This window comes from Podarcis filfolensis (assembly GCF_964270895.1).
Source record: "Podarcis filfolensis genome assembly, chromosome: 10".
In the NCBI taxonomy this organism is placed as follows: domain Eukaryota; kingdom Metazoa; phylum Chordata; class Lepidosauria; order Squamata; family Lacertidae; genus Podarcis; species Podarcis filfolensis.
The window spans coordinates 44,086,518-44,106,997 of record NC_139612.1 but is presented as its reverse complement, the minus strand read 5'-3'; the positions used below and the strand labels follow the sequence as shown (position 1 = coordinate 44,106,997).

Genomic DNA, 20,480 nt, shown 5'->3' with positions numbered 1-20,480 from the left:
TTCTTAAAGTATATTACTTGGGTCATCAGAAGAAGCAAGACTTTGTCAGTATGCCAGAACTGGAGGAAGGACTGACCCTGATCCCAGGAAGATGCAAATGCTCCGAAGACTCAATGAAAGTAGTGAGGGAGGAAATATTCACGGTATAGGAAATGCCCCACCCATTTTTATGATGGAGATAACCATCTGCCTACATCTTCCACTTGCTTTTTAAAGGTATCGCCCTTCGCCCTTCCCAGTTTTCCTAGTTTTAACACACCTTCCTTAGAACTAAACACTGAGCACAAATGTTCAGCTTCCTCAACCACCAGCTGCTCCAGAGATTTCTTTCCCATTCCAAAGTCTCTCAGTATGGAGAGGGTAAATCTCCTCTGATCCTTCCAGGCTTGGCTGTACTGTGCCATCACCAGTCCTGAAAAAAGTGAAGAGGAAAAAAAAGTGCGTTTTGCTTGTACATTATATTTTAAAGACCTTTCTGGATAACCCTTGGTCACCAACAAATTTCATGGCAGGGCCACCGTGAGAAATGGAAGACACATGGACTGCCAGCTTCCTGACACCCACAAAACAGCTCCTACGATCTGTTCTCTTGCCTCTTCATTAGCAGCTGTGAGAACCTTGGCTCTGCGGCCTTCAGCTGCTAAGCCCTGTTTTTTATTCCCCATCTTATGTACAGTTAAAACCACCAATAAGAAGCTGGATTTGGAGTCCATCTTCAGCCTAATAAGCCATATTGCTTCTGATGGGGCTAACCAAACAGCAAGGCCTCAGCTTGAACTGCTTATTAATATAAAATATATGAATGGTGTATAATAATAGTATACCACCCTTCATCATAATATCTCAGGGCATTTCACAGAATACATAATAAAAACAAGTAAATAATTAAAAGAAAACAGCAAAACAATAACCCTCACTTCTTGCAGACACATTTAAAAGGCTGTAGAATATTAATCAGCCCAAGGCCTGGTTGAAAAGGAACGTTTTTGCCTGGTGTCTAAAAATATATATTGAAGGTGTCAAATGCACCTCCCTGGAGAGAGGATTTCACAAATGGGGAGCCACTACAGAGAAGGCCTGTTCCCCTGTTGCCACCCTCCAAATCTCATGTGGAAGAGGCACATGAAGAAGGGCCTCAGATTATGAACACAGAGTTCGGGACGGTTCTTGAGGTATATAGATATAAGCAAATACATAATCCCATAATATTGGCATTGATAAGATAAATCACCACGAAGAAGGAACCTAAGTAGCTCTGATATCTGCTTATACCAGTTATGCCATAGTTTTATGGCAAAGAACACTTTGACCTGAACTATATGAATATATACTGAAGCCATGACCTCATTTTTTCCTTTTCAATATCTTTTTTAATTTCAAAATTATGTGTGTTATATGTACAAGCATTTCAGCAGATCATAATAACAATATTTTAAAATGATTTTATTTCAAATTATAAAAAAATTACAGTTGAACAACAGAAAAGTATCTAAAGGGACTATAAAGTATACAATTCTTTTAATCATTAAATACACAATTTAACTACACAGGGCCCCTTCCCTCCCTGCCCCACAAGCATGTGGGGCCATTCCGCCTGGCTTTGGCAAAGGGTGGATCAGGAAGGAGAGAGTTAGAAGCACAGAGAACTCCCTCCTTCTGAAGCCCAAATCAGTATAAACTGATTGCCAGTTTCACTGAGAAGTAGGGAATTGGAAGAGGTCCTCCAACACGGATAGTTTTGTTATACAGGGCAGATGTATATAAGAAGTCCCTGCTTGGAACAGATCTGCAATCTATTACACAGATGTGTGTTCTGGCATGGATAGAAGGTCTCCTGTGGAACCTGGGCTTAGCAAGAAGGTGGAGAAAGCTTCTCCTGAAGGACTCCTGATTGGGGAGCTTCAAGGATCCTGTATCTCTGTCCTCACAGTTTTCAGGTCTCTTCTAACAGGAGTCCGGGGTCATGACAGCCCCTTTCAAAAGCTTGATTTATGCACTGAAATGGGCATAAGTAGATTCTGAACAGGTCTCTAGGGAAAATGCTGAATACCCCACAGCCTCCAAGTGCAACTTTGCATTAAGAGAACGGGACTTGGTGTCACATTTGCAATGCTAGCGTGACAAGTGGTGGCTGGGGACTCCCAACCCCTTTCATCTTCTCCAGGAACTTGGGGCTCCAGACATACCTTGATTGACTTCTCCATATCCCAGGTGTTTGTAGATAGGAAAGAAGGGGCGATCAGCAAAATCTTCTGATTTATGGACTAAAGCTTCTTTCACAGCCTTGTAACCATTCAGCACCACCACATTTGTCCAGAAGTTCTGCAGGCTATAAATATTCCCATATTTCTTACTTAGCTATAAAGACAAGAAATGGGGGAAATTTTAAGATTTCTTACCCATCCTACTCTGTCAAGTCCCAGGGCCAGTTACAGCATAATAAAAAATATATAAATAGAGAAAAAGTTAGCATTGCAAAAGCAAGCCAAACCATGCCAGTGAAAACAGAGCAGTACACATTTGGCAGAAGAGGTGGGACTGATAAAACAAAATACCTCAACTATCAAAGGTGAGAATAAAGGGATACATCTTCAGCATAGGGACAAAGCTTTGCAAATGATGCACCTCAGTGGGGCTGCCACAGAAAAAGCCCACTACTAGGCTGCCATTCCCGGCTCCTGTGGGTGACAGAACTACCAAGAGAGACCCCTCTGCTGATCTTAACATTGCATGCTGCATTTTGGACCAGCTGACGTTTTCAAAATGTCTTCAAGGGCAACCCCATGCAAAGTGCAGTGCAGTGCAGTAGACCAATCTAGAGGTGAACAGTTGTAGCATATATAATTGAGGACTAAATTGATAAAACCCAGTCCATGAGAATGTATTCTGCCCAATGTTCCAGAATCCCTAGAGCAGAATTGCTTGCAGCGATATTGCTCAATTACATATGTAGAGAAGGAAAACTGCTATTGGAGCCAGATAAAAGGCCTATCAAGGAAAACAGTGTTTGCCCAACAAATAAAGAAAAAAGTTACTGTTGATATTTTGGAGAGGACGGAATTTTAACCTTGGTACTCTGCTAAAATAAACACCAGCAACTGTTTCGTAACATCCAACAGAGCAAATTAATCCTGTATCACAAATAAAGCTATAATTCAATTAAGCTTCCAGTAACAGACCCATTCCATGGATGACCACAGGAAGCACAGAAGCATCTTGTCCATGCCCAGCACAGCCTCACGCATTCCTCCAAGCGACCAAGACACAAGGCAGCCACAATAACCTCACATCAATAATTTCACTCATTAGAACCACATAGTCAAGCTTTTACCCTGGATCATAACACTTTTGTGTTATCTTACTATCATCATAGGATTCAGTCATTCATTTTAGGATTCACGTTAAGATTTGGTAGAAGTAGCGCAAAGAGTTTGGAGGTTTGGAGTACACTGTCAGCAATATGCTGATGACACTCAGCTCTACTATAGGGTTGGGTTTCTTCTGCAGTATGAAAAGTGCAAGCACAAAATCTCCTTGCCATGTTTATGGGAAATATATTCACCTGCTAGGATACAGGACGAGGCATTACTGTCCCAACACTTGACCCACCCATCCCGCTCTCCTTTTAAAGAGAGGGGCAGGACCAATCAGTTGCACTGTTCTTGTCCCAAGCAAAAAGACTGGGCGTGCAAGTGAAAACTCCTATAGCTCTGAGAGTAGTAGTAGTAGTAGTAGTAGAAATAGTAATTTATTTATACCCCGCCCATCTGGCTGGGTTTCCAGCAAAATATTAAAGAGAGAGTATGAGACTTCCGGTACAGCGCACCTACAGTTGGGTGGGGATCTGCGCTCCTGATATCTCAAGGCAAACCCGGCATTGGAGAGAGAGAAAAGGGGGACGAGGCGTAAGTCACCCCAACCTCAGGGGGGATCCTGAGGGCAGAGCCCACAGCAGCGCGAGAAGGGGTCTCCCAAAGCAATAAAACAAAGTATATAATTAAGATGCAGGGAGGACCTCCCACAAACAGGCTAACCCGCTTCCCGATGCAAACGCCCCAAAAACCTGACGAGGCAGCGCTGAACTCTCCTATAAGAGAGATACTGTTAAAAATAAGACATTCTTCTCCTGAAGCAACTGTAGGAAAACTCAGAATCTTTAACAACTCCCCACTAGCAAAGGTGGGCAGCAAGGGAGAGACAAGATATAAAAGTTTTTTAAACAAAGGTTTCAGTCTGAAGTAAAGAGGGGACAGCAACACAGCACAGACAACTCCTGTTAAAATACCTCACAAGGAGTTTCTTAGGAATATTAAAAAACACACCATAGGTTAAAAGAAATTGCAATAAGACAGAGACGAAGGACGGAGAGTAAAGGAACAGATAATAGACAAAGGAAGGCAGGCAGCACTCTAAGGGGAAAGTGGGTGGTTGAGAAGACTGCCCCAACTAAACATAAAACATGGACCTGTGAAGAAAATAAACATACCCATTTTCGGGAAAATTCCAGAGGAGTCAGCGTTGAGGAGTCGCTATTGGCGGAAGTGATAGAGTGCTAACAGGAAAAGACGCCAAAGAGAGGACTAGGATCACAAATAAAGAGAGATATTGAGGAGGGAAAGAACTAAGAGGGAATGTAGAGACCTCTTGTGGCCAATATCAAAATAGACACTGACAGAAAATAAATAATTTGAAGAATAGCACCATCTGGAGGACAAAAATATAACTACAGGAACAAATTAAATAATCTCAAAAATAAAAAGAGGAGAATAAACAACACAGAAATAGGAGCCCCCCTCCCCTTTTACTCCCCGCTTTTTTTCGGCACCACCCTAGAAATAGGAGAGGAAAATATTGGATAACCCAGAAGGGAATGGACTCATAATTATTTATTTTAGGGGAGTTCCCTAAAAGTTATAAAACCTCAAGAGAAAACAGAAAAGGAAGAACAGACAGGACGAGAGCCTAATGGGATCAAAGAAAGCCCAAACAGCGAGTGGTTTTACTACAGCTTTGAACCACCAATGAAGAGTCTCAGTTATAGAAAGTGAGAGCAACATGGACCTGAAAGAACTTATAGTGGTGATGGAGAGAATGGGGGGAAATCTAGGTGAAAAAATTACAACACTTGATGGAAACACCAGAATATTAGACAGAAAGATGGAAAATATGGGAACTAAGATTGAAAAAAAGTCTAGCCTAATAATGGAACTCTCCAATCAAATAAACCAATTGACAACTAAACATAAAGACTTAGACACAACAGTCCAAGCAGTAAAAGTGAAGATACAAAAACAAGATGAAATTATTTTAAAAAATCAAACAGACCAAAAAGAGATGAAGAGATACCAAGAAAAAAATAAAGGAAAAACTGATGAACTGAGGAAAATACAGGAAGACACCTGGAATGCCATGGCTGTCTTGGAGATGAAACAGAGAGAAATGGTTCTTCGTGTGCGGGGAATTAAAGAGAACCAAGATGAAGAAATAGCTACAAAAATAACAAAAGCCTTAGCAGACTGACTAGGAGTACGAGAACAGGACCTGATCCTGGACATTAAAAAAATATTCAGAATAAGAGCAAACAAATCAAGGACCAGGAAAGGTCCAGGAGACTTTGATTTTCCTGAACTCGAGGCTGCTTAGAGAAAAACTTTTGTTGAAGGGTAGAATGGATCAACTTTACATAGAAGGGAACAACATCGAAATAATGAAAGAAGTCCCAACACATCTGCTCATAAAAAGAGAGATAACTACAGATTTATGACCTCGGCATTAAAAAAAAAAACAAAATTATGTTTAAATGGGAATTTCCTTAAAGACTATCTTTTACATACAAAGAAAGGAGAGGATCTTTCAGATCAGAAGAAACAAAAATCTTCTGGAGAAAATATTGGGAGGAATTAGGAGGAGAAAAACTTCCAGAGTGAAAGAAAGATAAGATTAAGACTTTTTATTACAAACGATATTTAATATAGTTCTCTGTCTACCATTATATGAAATTACCTACTCTAACTATAAAGTGAGTTTGTTTTAATTTAATAAAGTGGTATGGTGCTAAAATGTATTTCATGGAACGTGAATGGGATGAATAGCAAATTTAAGAGAAATAGAATAGAATGTATATTTTAAAAGGGGGTTTTCTTGTTGTTATTCTGTCTCTCACAGCTACAATAAACCTACCATTAAAATTATGGACTGGTCATTTCTTTGTCAGAATGCAAGAGGGAAAATTTAGCAGGGGATCAAATACTTCCCCCCCTCACTGTAAGAGAAAATTTTATGAAGATGCACCACAGATGGTATATGTCTCCAGATAGGTTGGCAAAAATGAATATATCGGGTTGCAATAAATGTTGGAGGTGTAATAGAATGATTGGTACTTTATATCATATGTGGTGGTCCTGCCCTGAAATTAATAAATTTTGGAATATGATACATGAGGAAATAAAAAAGTTGATAAAAATATCATACAACAAGAGAGCAGAATCATATTTATTAGGAATCTTGAATGGAGACATGCCGAAAGACAAAATTAATACTTTCCTGTATGCAACAACAGCAGCGAGAATGCTGGTAGCCAGTCATTGGAAAGGAAACTACATCCCAACCAAAGAGGAATGGGTGAACAAACTATGCAAATATTTGGAATTAGCAAAGTTAACTGATTTAATAAGACAAAAACCAAAAAGTATAATTCAGAAACAATGGAAATGTTTAAATGACTAGTTATGTAGACAAGGATCAAATACAAGGTTTTGGCTGTGTCTAGAGTAGCCTTGTGAGAGACCCAGAGAATTTAGTGATTTGATCATTTATGTGGGACTCTATGGGAGAAAAATATGGAATAATAGAGATAATTTTGTTTAAAATGCTTATAGGAAGTGCAGTGAAAGCGGTGGAAGTCAACCAGTGACATTTGTTTATTATTTACTTATTGAAATATACCGTATGTAGAATAAATTTGTAGAATATGTAGAATAAATTTGTAGAATATAAATTTGTAGAAATATATGTAGAATAAACTCTTCCCATTCTTTTCTTTTCTTTTCCTAACTTTCCTTTTCTCACACTTATTCTGTTTCTCTTTCTTTTCTTTTTTCTTCTTTCTATGTCTTTTTTCCTTTTCCTTTCTTCTTCTTCTTCTATTTATTTAATTATTGAAAAATTTGTGTACATGTGTGTATTTGCAATGTTTTGTTTTGACTTTGTAATAATTATGTTAGAATAATAAAGCATTTAAAAAGAGAGAGAGAGTATGTGACTAGAATGCAAATCAATGTGTGCCACAAAAAAACACACCAAAAAAACCCCAAGAAGCCTTTCATTTCACTTCCACAAATGACTCATTCACACTTTCCTTTGTTCAACATTTCTAGGCACAAGTCCAGGCTTTCCAGGTCCAGATCCAACTTCTTTCTTTCTTTCTTCTCTAATTCAGTGGTAATGATTGAGTTTTCCAGTGAAAAGTGAGGGGCTAAAAAAACAAATTTTGATATGTACCAGGAAAGCACCAACCTGCGCCTAGAAAATGAGTGGCAAAAGTCAGTGCTTTTTTCTGGGGGTACTCAAGGGAACGCAGTAATAGCACCGTTTCCCCCCAAGTGTTAAAAGTGTGGCACTTACTGTAATGACTTCATGGTGAGTGCCAACACCTTTTTTCTTTTTCTTTTTTTAAAAAAGCACTGGCAAAAGGTAAATGGGGATGAGCCCAAAGAGTTAACAAACCAATAAGAATCTTTCCTTGCAGGCATTTGCATTTTCAAATCTTAAAAGCATTATTTTGCAATCTAAATAAGTCTCCAGAATGAAAGATTGCAACCACTGAATGCTCTCTTCTGCCCTCAAGCAGCTTAACTGAAGATTCTAGTTTTGTTCACCAAGGCTCCAGGCAATAATGAGATTTGAAATATGCATTCTGGGTAGATTATTCCCTGCAAATGCAGGATCACAAAAATTACCATTAATGGAAATTATTGTTGCTCCTCTTTCAGCCCTCAAATTCCACAGAATACAGTAAACCTGCAACTTGCACACATTTCACTTGTGTGCATTCAGCCTTACACATGCTGCAAAAAATTTAAAAAGGGGTGGAAATTGGGCGGGGTTCCAGGAAAAATGACTTTAGCAATCCCACCCACCGCTGAACCCAATGGCTTTTGACGATCCCTGATTTTTGGCTTTATTCCAAGAACATACCCCTCACGTAAATTGCCAGCTTACTGCATGCCTAGTTATGGAAGGCGTACTTGCAGTAGCAGGGCCAGATTAAACCCAAGTTACCAGGGCTTAAAGCCCGCTGAAATCCATAAAACAAGTCAGTCCCAACTTACTTAGGGTTCAATCATAAGCTAGATCCGCTAGGAGGAGTAAACCCAGCCCACACAGCCCCTGAGCGGTGCCAAAAAATGGTGCACGCATCAGCGGTCATGTGTGTGCTGATCGTGCACAAATGAGGTTACCTCTACTAAAAAGAAAACAAAATCTCAATCAGGAGTTCTTACGAGTTCAGGAGTTCTTTGGTGTGCCAATTTTTCTGGGCTCTAGAGCAGTTATGGAAAGCAAAATGTGTTTCCAAGCCTAATTGAAGCATGCTTGTGGTCACCTTCCTTTCTCATACTGCTAGGGTGTGGTCCCAGATAGTCATTCAAAAGGGGTGCAGATGGGAAACAATGTTATTTCTTCCCCCTGCTGTCCACGCACCGCACTGCCTGCATTTCCCCATGGACCTCTGCTCTTCCTGCCTAACCCTACTGCAGACAGAGGCCAGGGTGGTGCATGATCTCCACAAGGCCCAAGTAGCATTGCAGCACTCTAAAAAGACAGTGCCTGCAACTTTGCTTTGCCACCTTCCAAGTTTGGCACAGCAAATGAAACCTGAGGGTGGGGGTAATACTGCCCAGACATGCCCTTTATTAACACTGGGCAGTTCCTATAAGAAAAGTGCTTGGGTGTGTAGAGGCTTGCTTTGCTTCTGTTTCCCAGCCCCCAGGAGGCACTTACCTGGGTAAAAGAAACGTGAGGGTTGTGGAAGTCAATCTGCAATATGGTGCCAATGAAGGGCAGGGAGACTGGCCCTGGAGGGTAACGGCTCCAGTGTTTCCGACGCTTCATGTAATCAAAGGCCAAGATGAAAATAACGAGAAAAATCCCCAACAGCATGGGGTTGTTCCATACAGCTGTGAAGAGGGAGGGCAATGACAGCAAGCGATCCATGATTTTGTTCTTCACTGGATAAATCCCCTTCTGCTTTCCTTCGCCTTCCTCTCTCCTCTGTCAGCCCCTTTCTGTTTATTTTTCAACTTGTGCGTGTTGTTCTAGCTGCTGTCCCTCCCTATCCACATAGTTGCGCTCTCTTCCAAGAAAAAAAGCTCGCTGCTCAAGTTTCGCAACAACTAATCTATCACAGCAACAAATGAAAATCTTGTGGGAGTTGCATCGGAGAATAGCCCCGCCTGCAGGCAACAAGCCTGCCTTCTTGCGGTCAGTAAACAATACTTGTCCTTGCATGTTAACTAGAAAGTATCCATAAATAACTTTAGAGATTGCCCACATGCATTGTTCTTTTTTAAAAAATGAACAATAAACTGCTTTAAAATGTTCGGACAGTTCCATCCAGCATGTTTCTCCCTCTGCAGTTCTGGGTGCTGAACGACAGTCACAGTTCCCCTTGCCTGGGGATCACCACTAACATAATGATCAATTGTTCAGAATGAATAGCCCCCTTTCTTTCTGTGGACGTATCTAGACAGTTCAAAAATCTGTTCCTACCTAATTTCAGCTGCACAAAGAAAGCAACTATAGAGTTGTCTTTGCCCATACATTCATTTACACTTGTCCAGCTATAATATCTGATCTAGCCAGGTTTCCATGTTTTCAAAGCGCTTCAAAAGTTCAGATAGTAGAAAAGGAAGCATTAGCCTCCCCATAAAAGTGACCAGCAGTGATGCAAAACAGATTGCTGTACAGTTCGTATGACTGCTGTTGGTGCCTAATGAAGATTGTCCATGATGAATAGCACATTCAAGCACTACTGAATGATTTAATATATATACAGTACTAGCCATATATTTGTTAATAAAGTATTCAGAGTTACATTGGTTAGACCAGAAACTGTGACCTGTTCTAGTCCCTTTCACAGGACAGACTTTCAAATACAGTGGTACCTCGGGTTACATACACTTCAGGTTACATACGCTTCAGGTTACATACACTTCAGGTTACAGACTCCGCTAACCCAGAAATAGTGCTTCAGGTTAAGATCTTTGCTTCAGGATAAGAACAGAAATCGTGCTCCAGCGGCGTGGCATCAGCGGGAGGCCCCATTAGCTAAAGTGGAGCTTCAGGTTAAGAACAGTTTCAGGTTAAGAACGGACCTCCGGAACGAATTAAGTACTAAACCCGAGGTACCACTGTATTGACTTCAGGAGGTAACATAATATCCATTGGAGCTGGTGTTAGGATACCCGGCTGCAGTTTTCTCCTCTTTTTGAAGACTGGATGATATGGAGAAACATTTAGGCAGCACAGAGAAGACTTGCATGAGATGTGAAACTGATTAGTCTGAAGAAGAAGTTACTATATCTATATTTATATAGAAATATAATAAAACAACAACAACAAACTTCAGAATTTGCCAAAAATAAATAAATACAAATTAAATCCAGGAAGTTTCTGATGTCTTGTATATCTTTAATTATTGCGCTCTCTCTCTCTTTTTATTGTATTTTGATACAGGAAGAATGCAATAAAACCAAACAGGAGGCAGGTTCCCAAAATGCCTCTTTATCACTGGCTTCAGACTAGTAAGCACTCTGCTCCTGTGGGTCAGAGAAGAAATCTCAAAATATGCAAAATAATAATAATAGTTGTTGTTGTTATTTTATTTATATCCTGCCCATCTGACTGGGTTTTCCCCACCCCTCTGGGCAGCTTACAGCATATATAAAAACATAATAAATCTAGCTGTATGAAGTACTGATCAGAGAGAAATATTTAACAAAGCAATCATAAGCAACATTTGCACAGTTTGTGGAAAATTTCAAAACACACACCGAATAGTCAGTGTATGCCCTCTAGTGTTACTCTCGGGTTTGACACGATTTACAGGGAATAGTGTTCAGTCCTGAGTTCTCACCAGGTTTATTCCCGTCTCTCCCATCTCCCATGTAGATTTTTCGAAACATGGAGTAATAGGAACACATTTAAAGATAGAAGGGTGGGGGAATACCTTGTGGAGAAAGATTTGAAGATGTGGATAATCCAAGGAAGAATGCTGAGAGCAATAACAATGAGATGGGGTGGGGAACCTCCTGTCTGTGCCAAGGCTGCCCCTCCCAGTCCATTCAAGGAAGGATTACCATTGATGCAACAGGTTCGTGCCTGCAAGGAGGCCCAGAATGTGAACTTTCATTAAGAAACATTAACTAAATCTCTAGTGTTCCTGGAATGAAAGTTAGACACTATTGCTGTATTTTGGGGCTGTTTGGGCTATCTCTGCTGTCTCTTCTAGGTTGAACCCAGCCCAGTAAATACAATTGGATGGCATAACTGGCCACTCTTTTTCCTTCTAAGTTGAGGACAGAACTTCTCTGTGTGTAAAAAGGTAAAGGTAAAGGGACACCTGACCATTAGGTCCAGTCATGACCGACTCTGGGGTTACGGCGCTCATCTCGCTTTATTGGCCGAGGGAGCCGGCATACAGCTTCCAGGTCATGTGGCCAGCATGACTAAGTCGCTTCTGGCGAACCAGAGCAGTGCACGGAAACCCCGTTTACCTTCCCGCTGGTTCGGTACCTACCGTATTTATCTACTTGCACAGAGTCTCTCTGTGTGGTGGTGGTTAAATAGGTGTTTGCTCCAAAAGACTTTTGCAAAGTTGGGAGCAGGTTACAGCAAGCCAGCCTTTCTGTTCTGTTGCTGTCAGCCAATGGGGAGATGGTGGATCACTGCTCTAATCCTGTGTTTGCTCCTCTTGCTAAAGATGCAATCTCATTAGGGGTTGCTGGGAAAATTTAAAACAGGGATGCAGAAAAGGGAGGTATGGGGAAGTCGTTGAAACAAGGTTTAAGAAAAAGAGGTTAAGAAATTATACGTGTTTATATGTTTGTTTGTTTATGTATTGTCTTGTATTGGTTTTTTTAATATGTGTTGGAAAATCAATAAAAAAATTATATATAAAAAAAATAAAGCTGCAATCTCAACCTAATTTACATGGAAGTAAGCGCCCCACCCCCACCCCAACTCAGCTGGAGTTAGTGCTAAGTAAGCATGGCAAGGATCCCATTGCAAAGGGCTGACATGCCCAGTTAAGACGTCCCCTTCTGCAAGATTATTTGCTCATGGAGGCATTTTGAGGAGGATGTCGTTTATGATCTCCTGTAGTCCCACCAGGACTCCACAGGGTCTTTCAGAAACTGAAAGGGGGGGTGGGAGTTGTGGCTGCTCTCCTCTCCTTTAGGCTTGTTTGCCCACGAGAAACATTGGGAAGTTGAGAGGAGGAGGAGGATCATTATTCTAGCTGGCTTTTGTTCCCTTTGCTAAAGTTGCAATCCTAATCCCATTTACCTGGGAGGAAATCCCATTATAGAAGAGTATGGTTGGCATCAGTCTTCTGTACAAAACAATCCATAAACCATGAATTACCTCAAAAGGTAAGCCCCAAATAGATTATACTGGATTTTTCTTTTGTGTTCACATTCTGGATTGTTTACTCAGCAAAAATTTCTGGTGAGTTCAATGGAAATTACCCCCTAGTAAATATATATGGGACTGCAGCCTGTGTCTCCCAAAATTCTGAAGAACACCCTCAATTAATTTTGTAACCAAGTTATCTGCAGCAGATGGGACTCTTTCACAATCAAATTTCTGGCCAAGCATTTTGCTACACTCCCCACCTGTTCGGCATTCTCATAACTTCTCAAATCAAGTTTACAACTGAGTATAAACCTAATCTGTCCCATGAGGTCACACCTATTTGCTCATTTTTATTCTACCACCATCTTATTCACCCTCCTGAGTATCGTTGCTGCAATAAAGGCAGCGGCATCTATTTTTTCAATTTTTATTCCACTGTTCTGTGGAGAAGTTCAAGGTCCCACACAAGCTTTTCAACAACTTTGAGGATAAGGTTAGACAAAGACCGTTTTCAAGTCAGGTGGTAGGCAGGGACTCCCGTTTTCTCTCCCCCCTTCTTTCTGTTTTATTCTATCATACACACAGGAACCCCACCCCATTTTACACACACACATGCACCCATCTCCTCCCCACTCCCCTATCAAGCACTCCCTGCCTTTTCTTCCCACTCCTTCCAAATTGTTATTCGTTCTTGTGGTCTGTTTGCAGCCTTCAAAGCATCTGCCCAGGGCTGGCTCAACCATGAGGCAAGGTGAGGAAACCGCCTCAGGCGGCATGGTCCACTGGGGCAGCAGTTCCTGATGTTGATTCCCCCCCCCCCATGTAGATCTTTCCTGGCTTGGAAGGGCATGCCATTTTGGGATCTTCATCAGGTACTAAAATGTACTGGGCCTGCCCTGCACCTGCCATTGCTTCCCTTCACCACCTAGCTTGCACTCCCACAAGATGAGTACCCAGCAATGAGAGTGATGGGGAAGCGTGCAGGCAGATGCACAAGCTCAGAAGCTCAACCCTGAAGCAAAGCAAGGAGAGCACCTGTCCAAAGTCTTCTCCCATCTCATTGAGAACAGAATACTTTTGGTCTCATCTAGCAGGACTGTTATGGTCTTACAGGCTACACACAGAAGTCCACAGAACTCTAGAGGCAGAAGAGTGGAGGTTTGCACTTGAGACTAGGGACACTTCAGGTGTTTGCAGACTCTGTATTTTGCAGTTGGGTTTCAGTGGCATACCAGTAAATTCAGATTGCACAATCATAGTGGATTTGGAATGCTAAAGGAAGAAATGTGCAGCCTGCTCTTGGGAGGATAAAAGAATCGTAGTCAGTCCTGCCTGCAAAGTGTAACAGATCAAAGATGCAGGAAGCTTTATCTCATGGAAGGTACTAATGCAACGCAAATACACCTGGCAATTAGAAGACAGATGGACAAGAACAACTGAAGTGTAACCTTTTTCTGCCATATTGAGTTTTCTGCCATTTGTCAACAGCTGAGTGAAGCTGTTCCTTTCATGGTGCATATGCTTTACCACCAATCACATCCTTCTATATCTTGTGGATATTTTCCAGTTTCAGGATGCGAATTATAGTGTGGTTTATCCTAGGAATCCTTGAAGACTTGCTTAAGTGTAAGATTGGAGTCATCTCTGAGGTGGTTTCTGAATACAGAATCATTTATAAGAGGAGGGGGGCTTGTTGAACCTTGGGCATGACAGATTTAACTACAGTGATACCTCAGGTTAAGTACTTAATTCGTTTGAGGTCTCCGGAAGCCGCAGTGGGGTGGTGTCACTCTGTACTCTGCCCTCCTTGCCACAATCCCTGTGTGCCTGCCTATGTATATGCAGTACAGTGGTACCTTGGGTTAAGTACTTAATGCGTTCCGGAGGTCCGTTCTTAACCTGAAACTGTTCTTAACCTGAAGCACCACTTTAGCTAATGGGGCCTCCCGCTGCTGCCATGCCTCCGGAGCACGATTTCTGCTCTCATCCTGAAGCAAAGTTCTTAACCCGAGGTACTGTTTTTGGGTTAGCGGAGTGTGTAACCTGAAGCGTATGTAACCTGAAGCGTATGTAACCTGAGGTACTACTGTATGCTGCACTACGCTTGGTATCGTTTACAAAGGTTTTCTGTTGAGAACTTGGCTCAGGATTACTACGCTATGATTTCAGACATTCTATCTTTATTCCCCAGCATCAGAAAATCCCAGCTCGCAGAACAGCAATAGCATTGTGGGAATTCCAGTGTATGAATGGTAAACACATTAACAGTTCATATTGGATAAACAAATGTAATAGTGAATGAGTTGGCTTTACCTACCTCACAGCAGTAGTGCCAGAGCAGGAACTGGAAATAACCCAGGCAGGAATGAATGGTAGTGAACTTTCTTAGATTAAGGGGCATCATGGTAGGAGTAAGTGTTGGGAGTCTAAACAGTATGTAGAATACCACTTGCAAAAGTCACCACTGAAAATGGGAGCCACAGATGCTGTAACTCAGTGATGGCCAAACTTGGCCCTCCAGCTGTTTTGGGACTACAATTCTCATCATCCCTGACCACTGGTCCTGTCAGCTAAGGATGATGGGAGTTGTAGTCCCAAAACAGCTGGAGGGCCAAGTTTGGCCATCACTGCCGTAACTAGAACAAGGACCAATAATATGGTAGTAAATAGGTGCTGGAATTGGTAAGAAGAAGCAAAGGGAGCAGATGCAGTAGTGGTGATAATCAGGATACAGAGGAAGATTTTTCTTGTAGACTCCGAATTGCTAAGTTTTCATTGTGGAATCTAAGTGCAGAGCTCCTATAACAATTGCAAATATCCCAGTGGTCAGCAACAGGATGTCCTCTAAGCTAAACAGCATGTCTCAGAGGAATCAGATGGCATTTGTGAGCTCATGTACCTTTAATATCAACCCTAATGGACTATCCAAAGCCTGATGAAATGAGTAATTCCAGGGCTGTGAATGTTGTAAAAATACAGGAGCAATGTTGGTAGTGGCTTCTGCTAGATAAAACACCCTCAGAAAGCTTGCTGTATATGAGTGTGAATAGTTTCTCTGGACCATTCAAGGTGGCTATGGAGACATACTTATCTTAAATCTAAGAGAGCTAAGTTGGTGTGCAAATGACCCAAACAGCAATCACAGAAAAAATTGCAACTGACAGGAAGAGCAAAATACATTACATTCCACAGAAGAAACAAGGTTAAAATGAAGTTTATTAGGTTTGTTTTGTGGGGTTTTTTTGTTTTGTTTTAGTTTTTTATATAAAACTGTTTGTGAAACAGCTATTTTATTCCCATGGCAGAGTGACCACTGAAAGATGCACTAACCCCTTCTTAAGGCCTTAACAAGAGAAAAAGTTTTGTTTTTTAAAAAACTCAAATGTTTAAAAATTACACAATGTACAAACAAACTAAAATTAACCATGTGGTGTAGGCTGCTAAATAGACATTCTCCCTTCCTTCCTTTGGGAAACAAAAGACAGAGAAGAGAAGGGTTAATTGGATTTTCCTGGTCAGCTTAACACACACTGATTATGTCAACATTCAGACTTCCTGTTGAATGCCCCTTTCTAGCAGGCAAGCCAACATCCTCCTCCAGACTACCCCCCAAAAAGGCAGCAGCTCCTTGGAATGATTTGGGAGTATTTGTCAATGCCAAGAATGGCGCAAATCCCCCACCTTTTGGTACAGAGTAACGTATAATAAGGTCAGAATATCTGTATATGAAGCTAATAGAAGCCACTCTTATTTCACAAGTCACATGACATAGGAGTCTTCTGGTGCTTCCTTTCTTAATAAAAATAAATAGCGTTTCTTAAAAAGAAAAAAAATCCCCTTTTCACACATACACAAATACAAACATCCCATTCCCTGCAACCATTCATTCCCACCTCCCACCCCTACGGACAATTTCACCAACATACAGGGGGAAAATTCATATTCTTTAAAACCTGGGTTATCTGTTGTGGAAGTTGGGAGTAAAGAGACAAGTTTGATTAAGCAAGCTCATAACTCCTTTTGAAACAAGTTGAGTTCCATTTGCAAAGGCCTTGTTTGAATTTTACTTATACTTGTTCATAAGCAACTTGGAACATATATGGGTCCTAAAAATTCAATTTAATGCATAAAAAGGGATAGCGCACCTTTCATTTAAAACAAGTCTATCAAGACTAAAAATAGATCTTTATATATATAATCTATATATATATTTTATCCCTCCCTCTTTAATTCCCCCACTTTCTTTTCTTTTCCCTCCCCATCCCATAGTCACTATGGAGATTGTGTCCATGAAAACAGCTGGTTCAGACTCCTTGATCATATTCTGTGATGTTGTCGGTCAAGTGTGATGAAAGAGTTGATGAAGGAAGTGCTGGCATTGGCAGGCACATCAAGAGAGGGGCATGACTGCACAGTGGGAAAGAATCCATCCAATCATGAATGTCCACCGCTTTCTTATCTCAACAGCTTAACCTGTAACAGGAGAAAAGCACTGCCATTAGAAAAATGTGCATGTGTGAAACATTTTTTATTAACTTGTTGGCAAAATTTAAGTCCATAGCCCAAGGAAATGTTGTAGCAGCAATACTTCCAAGAACTTGGTAGAACTGTTTATGAAAGTGTAGCATTTATAATTCTTTTTTCCTTAAACAAAAAACCCTTTTAAGGTCGTGAAAAGCAATTCTGCAGTGATTATATGAAATGAAATATTGTAGTCCATTCCCTTCTGTTTAAGTGTCCATGTCAGAATTCATTACATGTAGTGCTGGGATATATGGCTGTTGGAAGATACAATGTGTGGCTAATTTAATCAGAGGGTGAATCTCTGCAGCCACTGAAAGGGGCTTCATCTCACCATACTTTGTATGGCCCTGCACAACCACCAGATAGCAACCATTAAAAAACCAACTCAGAATTACTATCCAATGATAGATTATTGGCAACCATGAGTGCACACTAAGGAGATGCCTTAACTACAGTAGCCAGTATTGTCTGGATTTAGAGGTAAGGTCAGCTGAAATTTATCGGTTCTATTTCACTGGAGGCACAAATGTCACTTTAAGCAGCTTGTGCAGTGGCATGTGTATGTATTTAATTTCCTTTGTAGACCATTATTAGTCACTCTATGACAAGAAGTTTCAGACTCATTCCATTCTGCTAGTTAAGAGTGTTATACTCAGCCTTAAACATTCTGCAAATGCTTTAGGTGAAGTTCCTTTCAGATTGTCCACAGAATGTGAACTATTATTATATCTTTCCTGCATCTTAAATTAGGAGCCCTTCCTATGAATGTTTGTGCTTAAGTAAGCCCCATAAGATTCAGTGATACATCCAAGTAACTGCACACTTAAAAGGGGCTTAGCTAAAGTGTGAGTCCTTTGCACGAGCAGTGGGGATCTTAAGAGTGATACTGACTTTTCAAATTGACTCTTCCATGCTTGTTGTTGTATGGATATATCAAATATGAATGAGCCCTATTCCCAAAAAAGAGGGGGAGGGGCTGGTTAGCCTTTCTATCTATCAGACCACTTTTCTCTATTATGGGTGGGACCTGGGAAATTCAACTGAATTTTCAGGTTGAATCAGATTCCCTTATATCTCCTTGCTTCTTAATTGTGGGTCTTATTCCTGAGCACACTGGCTACCAACCACGTATCTTTCAGATATTGTAAGCTATTTTGGACCACTGACTTTTACTTCTACAGGAGGCATACACGTATCTTGCTTTTGAACAGCTTAAGCAAAGAAAAAGGACCTTTAGGTAGATTTTTAAAACTAACTTAAAAACTTAACTGTGAAGCGTGAAGGCTGCTCCCTGCAAGGCCCATTCCACCTGGTCTAGGAGGTGGGGCCCAGACTCACCCAGCCCTACTATGTTAAATATGTATTCTGTAGTTGACATCCTTTGTAATGTTTTATTTTGAAACCTTTAAGATAATATTTTAGTTTTCTGTTATGTTGCTTTGACTGTATACTCTATATTTGATTTTCTTCAGATTGTTTTGTTTTTGTTTTATTGATTTAATATGCTGTAAACAGCTTTGAGATTTTTCTTAAAAATATAAAGCGGTGTAGAAATTTAATTAATAAATTTCTTCAACATGGAATGCATTTTAATTCCTTTAAAGGAATCTTTTTTTTCCCCAGTCGTAAAACTTTGCCTTAGTTTTTAACTCTCTGCCTGCCCTTAGCCATCCACTTTGGTTCTGCGGTCCAATCTTGATATTTCGGGTGGGGCCTTTTTCTTTTTTCTTTTTAATGGCATGAAGTCTTGTGGCAGTAAAAAGCATTATTACTGTTTACTGATCCTTGGAGAGGCAGAAATGAATGGCTGGGACAAGGCGAATAGAATTGGGAGAAATCCTGTGTGTTACAAATTTTCATGACAGATACATATTCATGCTTTCATAGAAAGAGCTGGGAAATCTGAAAAACTGGCAACTAACGAGAACACATCTGGCTGATCCATGAGAACACATAGCCCTGCCACTGTAAAATCTGCCTCTGCTATCATGTGGACAGGAAGAGAAGCAAACACATTTCTCCAGTACTGAGTCCAGCAGCATTTATTGTTCTTTTGGCTCTTGAACCTACTCTTCTTCCAGAAGGAAGCAGGACCAGGAATGAGTTCCAGAAGGGCACAACCTTTAGTGCAGATGAAGGCATGCAGAGCCTGGAGATTTCGTCTAGCAAGTATTACCAACAAGCATATTCTCAATGCTGTATCATCACTGATAAGCTTTACAGTCAGACAAATGCTTCTGGGTGTAACAGGCCACAAGTGCTGTGGCACTGAAGGTATGGTAACCCCTTAATTTCCCCTAGCCTGCAGACAAATAAACTCTAGACTTAGCAATGCCAAATACACAAACTCACACTCTTCTGTTCTAAATGAATTTAACTTTTGAATCTATATTGCTAAAGCATGTAAGAATCCCCATCCCAACCTTCACATGCATTCAAAAAGTAACAGCACCCGCCCTTCCAACCATCCTCCCCAAATATACCAGCCATTTTATTTTCAATTTTATGTACTATTTCTCTTTTACCAAGAAAATCAAGGTGGAAATATACTACATACAGATAGTTAAGTAAAAATAAAAACCAACATCAGCCCATATCACATCTTGACTGAAATCTGTTCAGAGGTAGGATGCAGGGAGAGGAGTCTAAGGATAGGTATCTTAAGAGAATTGCCCTCCCTAAAGAGGCATGTCTGGCAGCTACTGTGCATACTGTTACATGCCAGTTTAAGGCATTTTTATTAATCCAGGCATTTTGAAAATGTATATAATGCCTCAACAATTATTTGTGATCTTATTGCCACCTTGTTTTATGTTATTGGTATTTCTGTCATACTGTATTATAACTGGCATATGATGCACAATGCCCTGGATTTATTTGGACAGCATAGAAATCCTTTAAAAAAATTATAAAATATGTTGAAGCAGAGTTGTAGGTAAAAGGCTCTTTTGAAAGTAACAATCTTAGCCAAGAAGAAGTATCATACTCACGTACTTCTCCCATCCCCTTACATGCTGGCTTCAACACTTCTATGGTGGACTTTTAAATCCAAGGTTTTCCATTAGATATAAGTCAGAAAACTGGCTTAATTTGTTTACTAACCAGGATATGAAACTAGGATCCAATGATTTAACTTCCTAGAAGTGGGAAGCCAGAGAATTCCAAAATGTGTAAGTTGAAGTCTCATAATTAGAAACATAGCTGTTCTTGCATATACTGCCCTGTTACAAGTTAACTGACAGTGGAACTACCCTCCACTGCTTATGGAAGCACATCAAAACTAATTTCACTATTTTGATGAATCAACAGGAGAAAGTAACCAA

The 20,480-nt window shown here is 40.6% G+C and overlaps 1 protein-coding gene across 23 annotated transcripts in view; it reads right to left on the bottom strand.

The window, feature by feature from the left end:
* The window catches only part of TCF20 (transcription factor 20), a 179,518-nt gene that overhangs the window by 10,032 nt on the left and 149,006 nt on the right, over positions 1–20,480 (bottom strand). For 22 of the 23 annotated variants that reach the window (XM_083573701.1, XM_083573693.1, XM_083573700.1 and 19 more), the window contains one exon: positions 15,832–17,106. In XM_083573701.1, the coding sequence (XP_083429827.1) occupies positions 17,089–17,106 (18 nt within the window). In that variant the 3' untranslated portion in view covers positions 15,832–17,088. Of the gene's footprint in view, positions 1–259; positions 413–2,186; positions 2,359–15,831; positions 17,107–20,480 lie in introns of those variants that run through there. The other variant, XM_083573708.1, reaches the window with a different exon arrangement.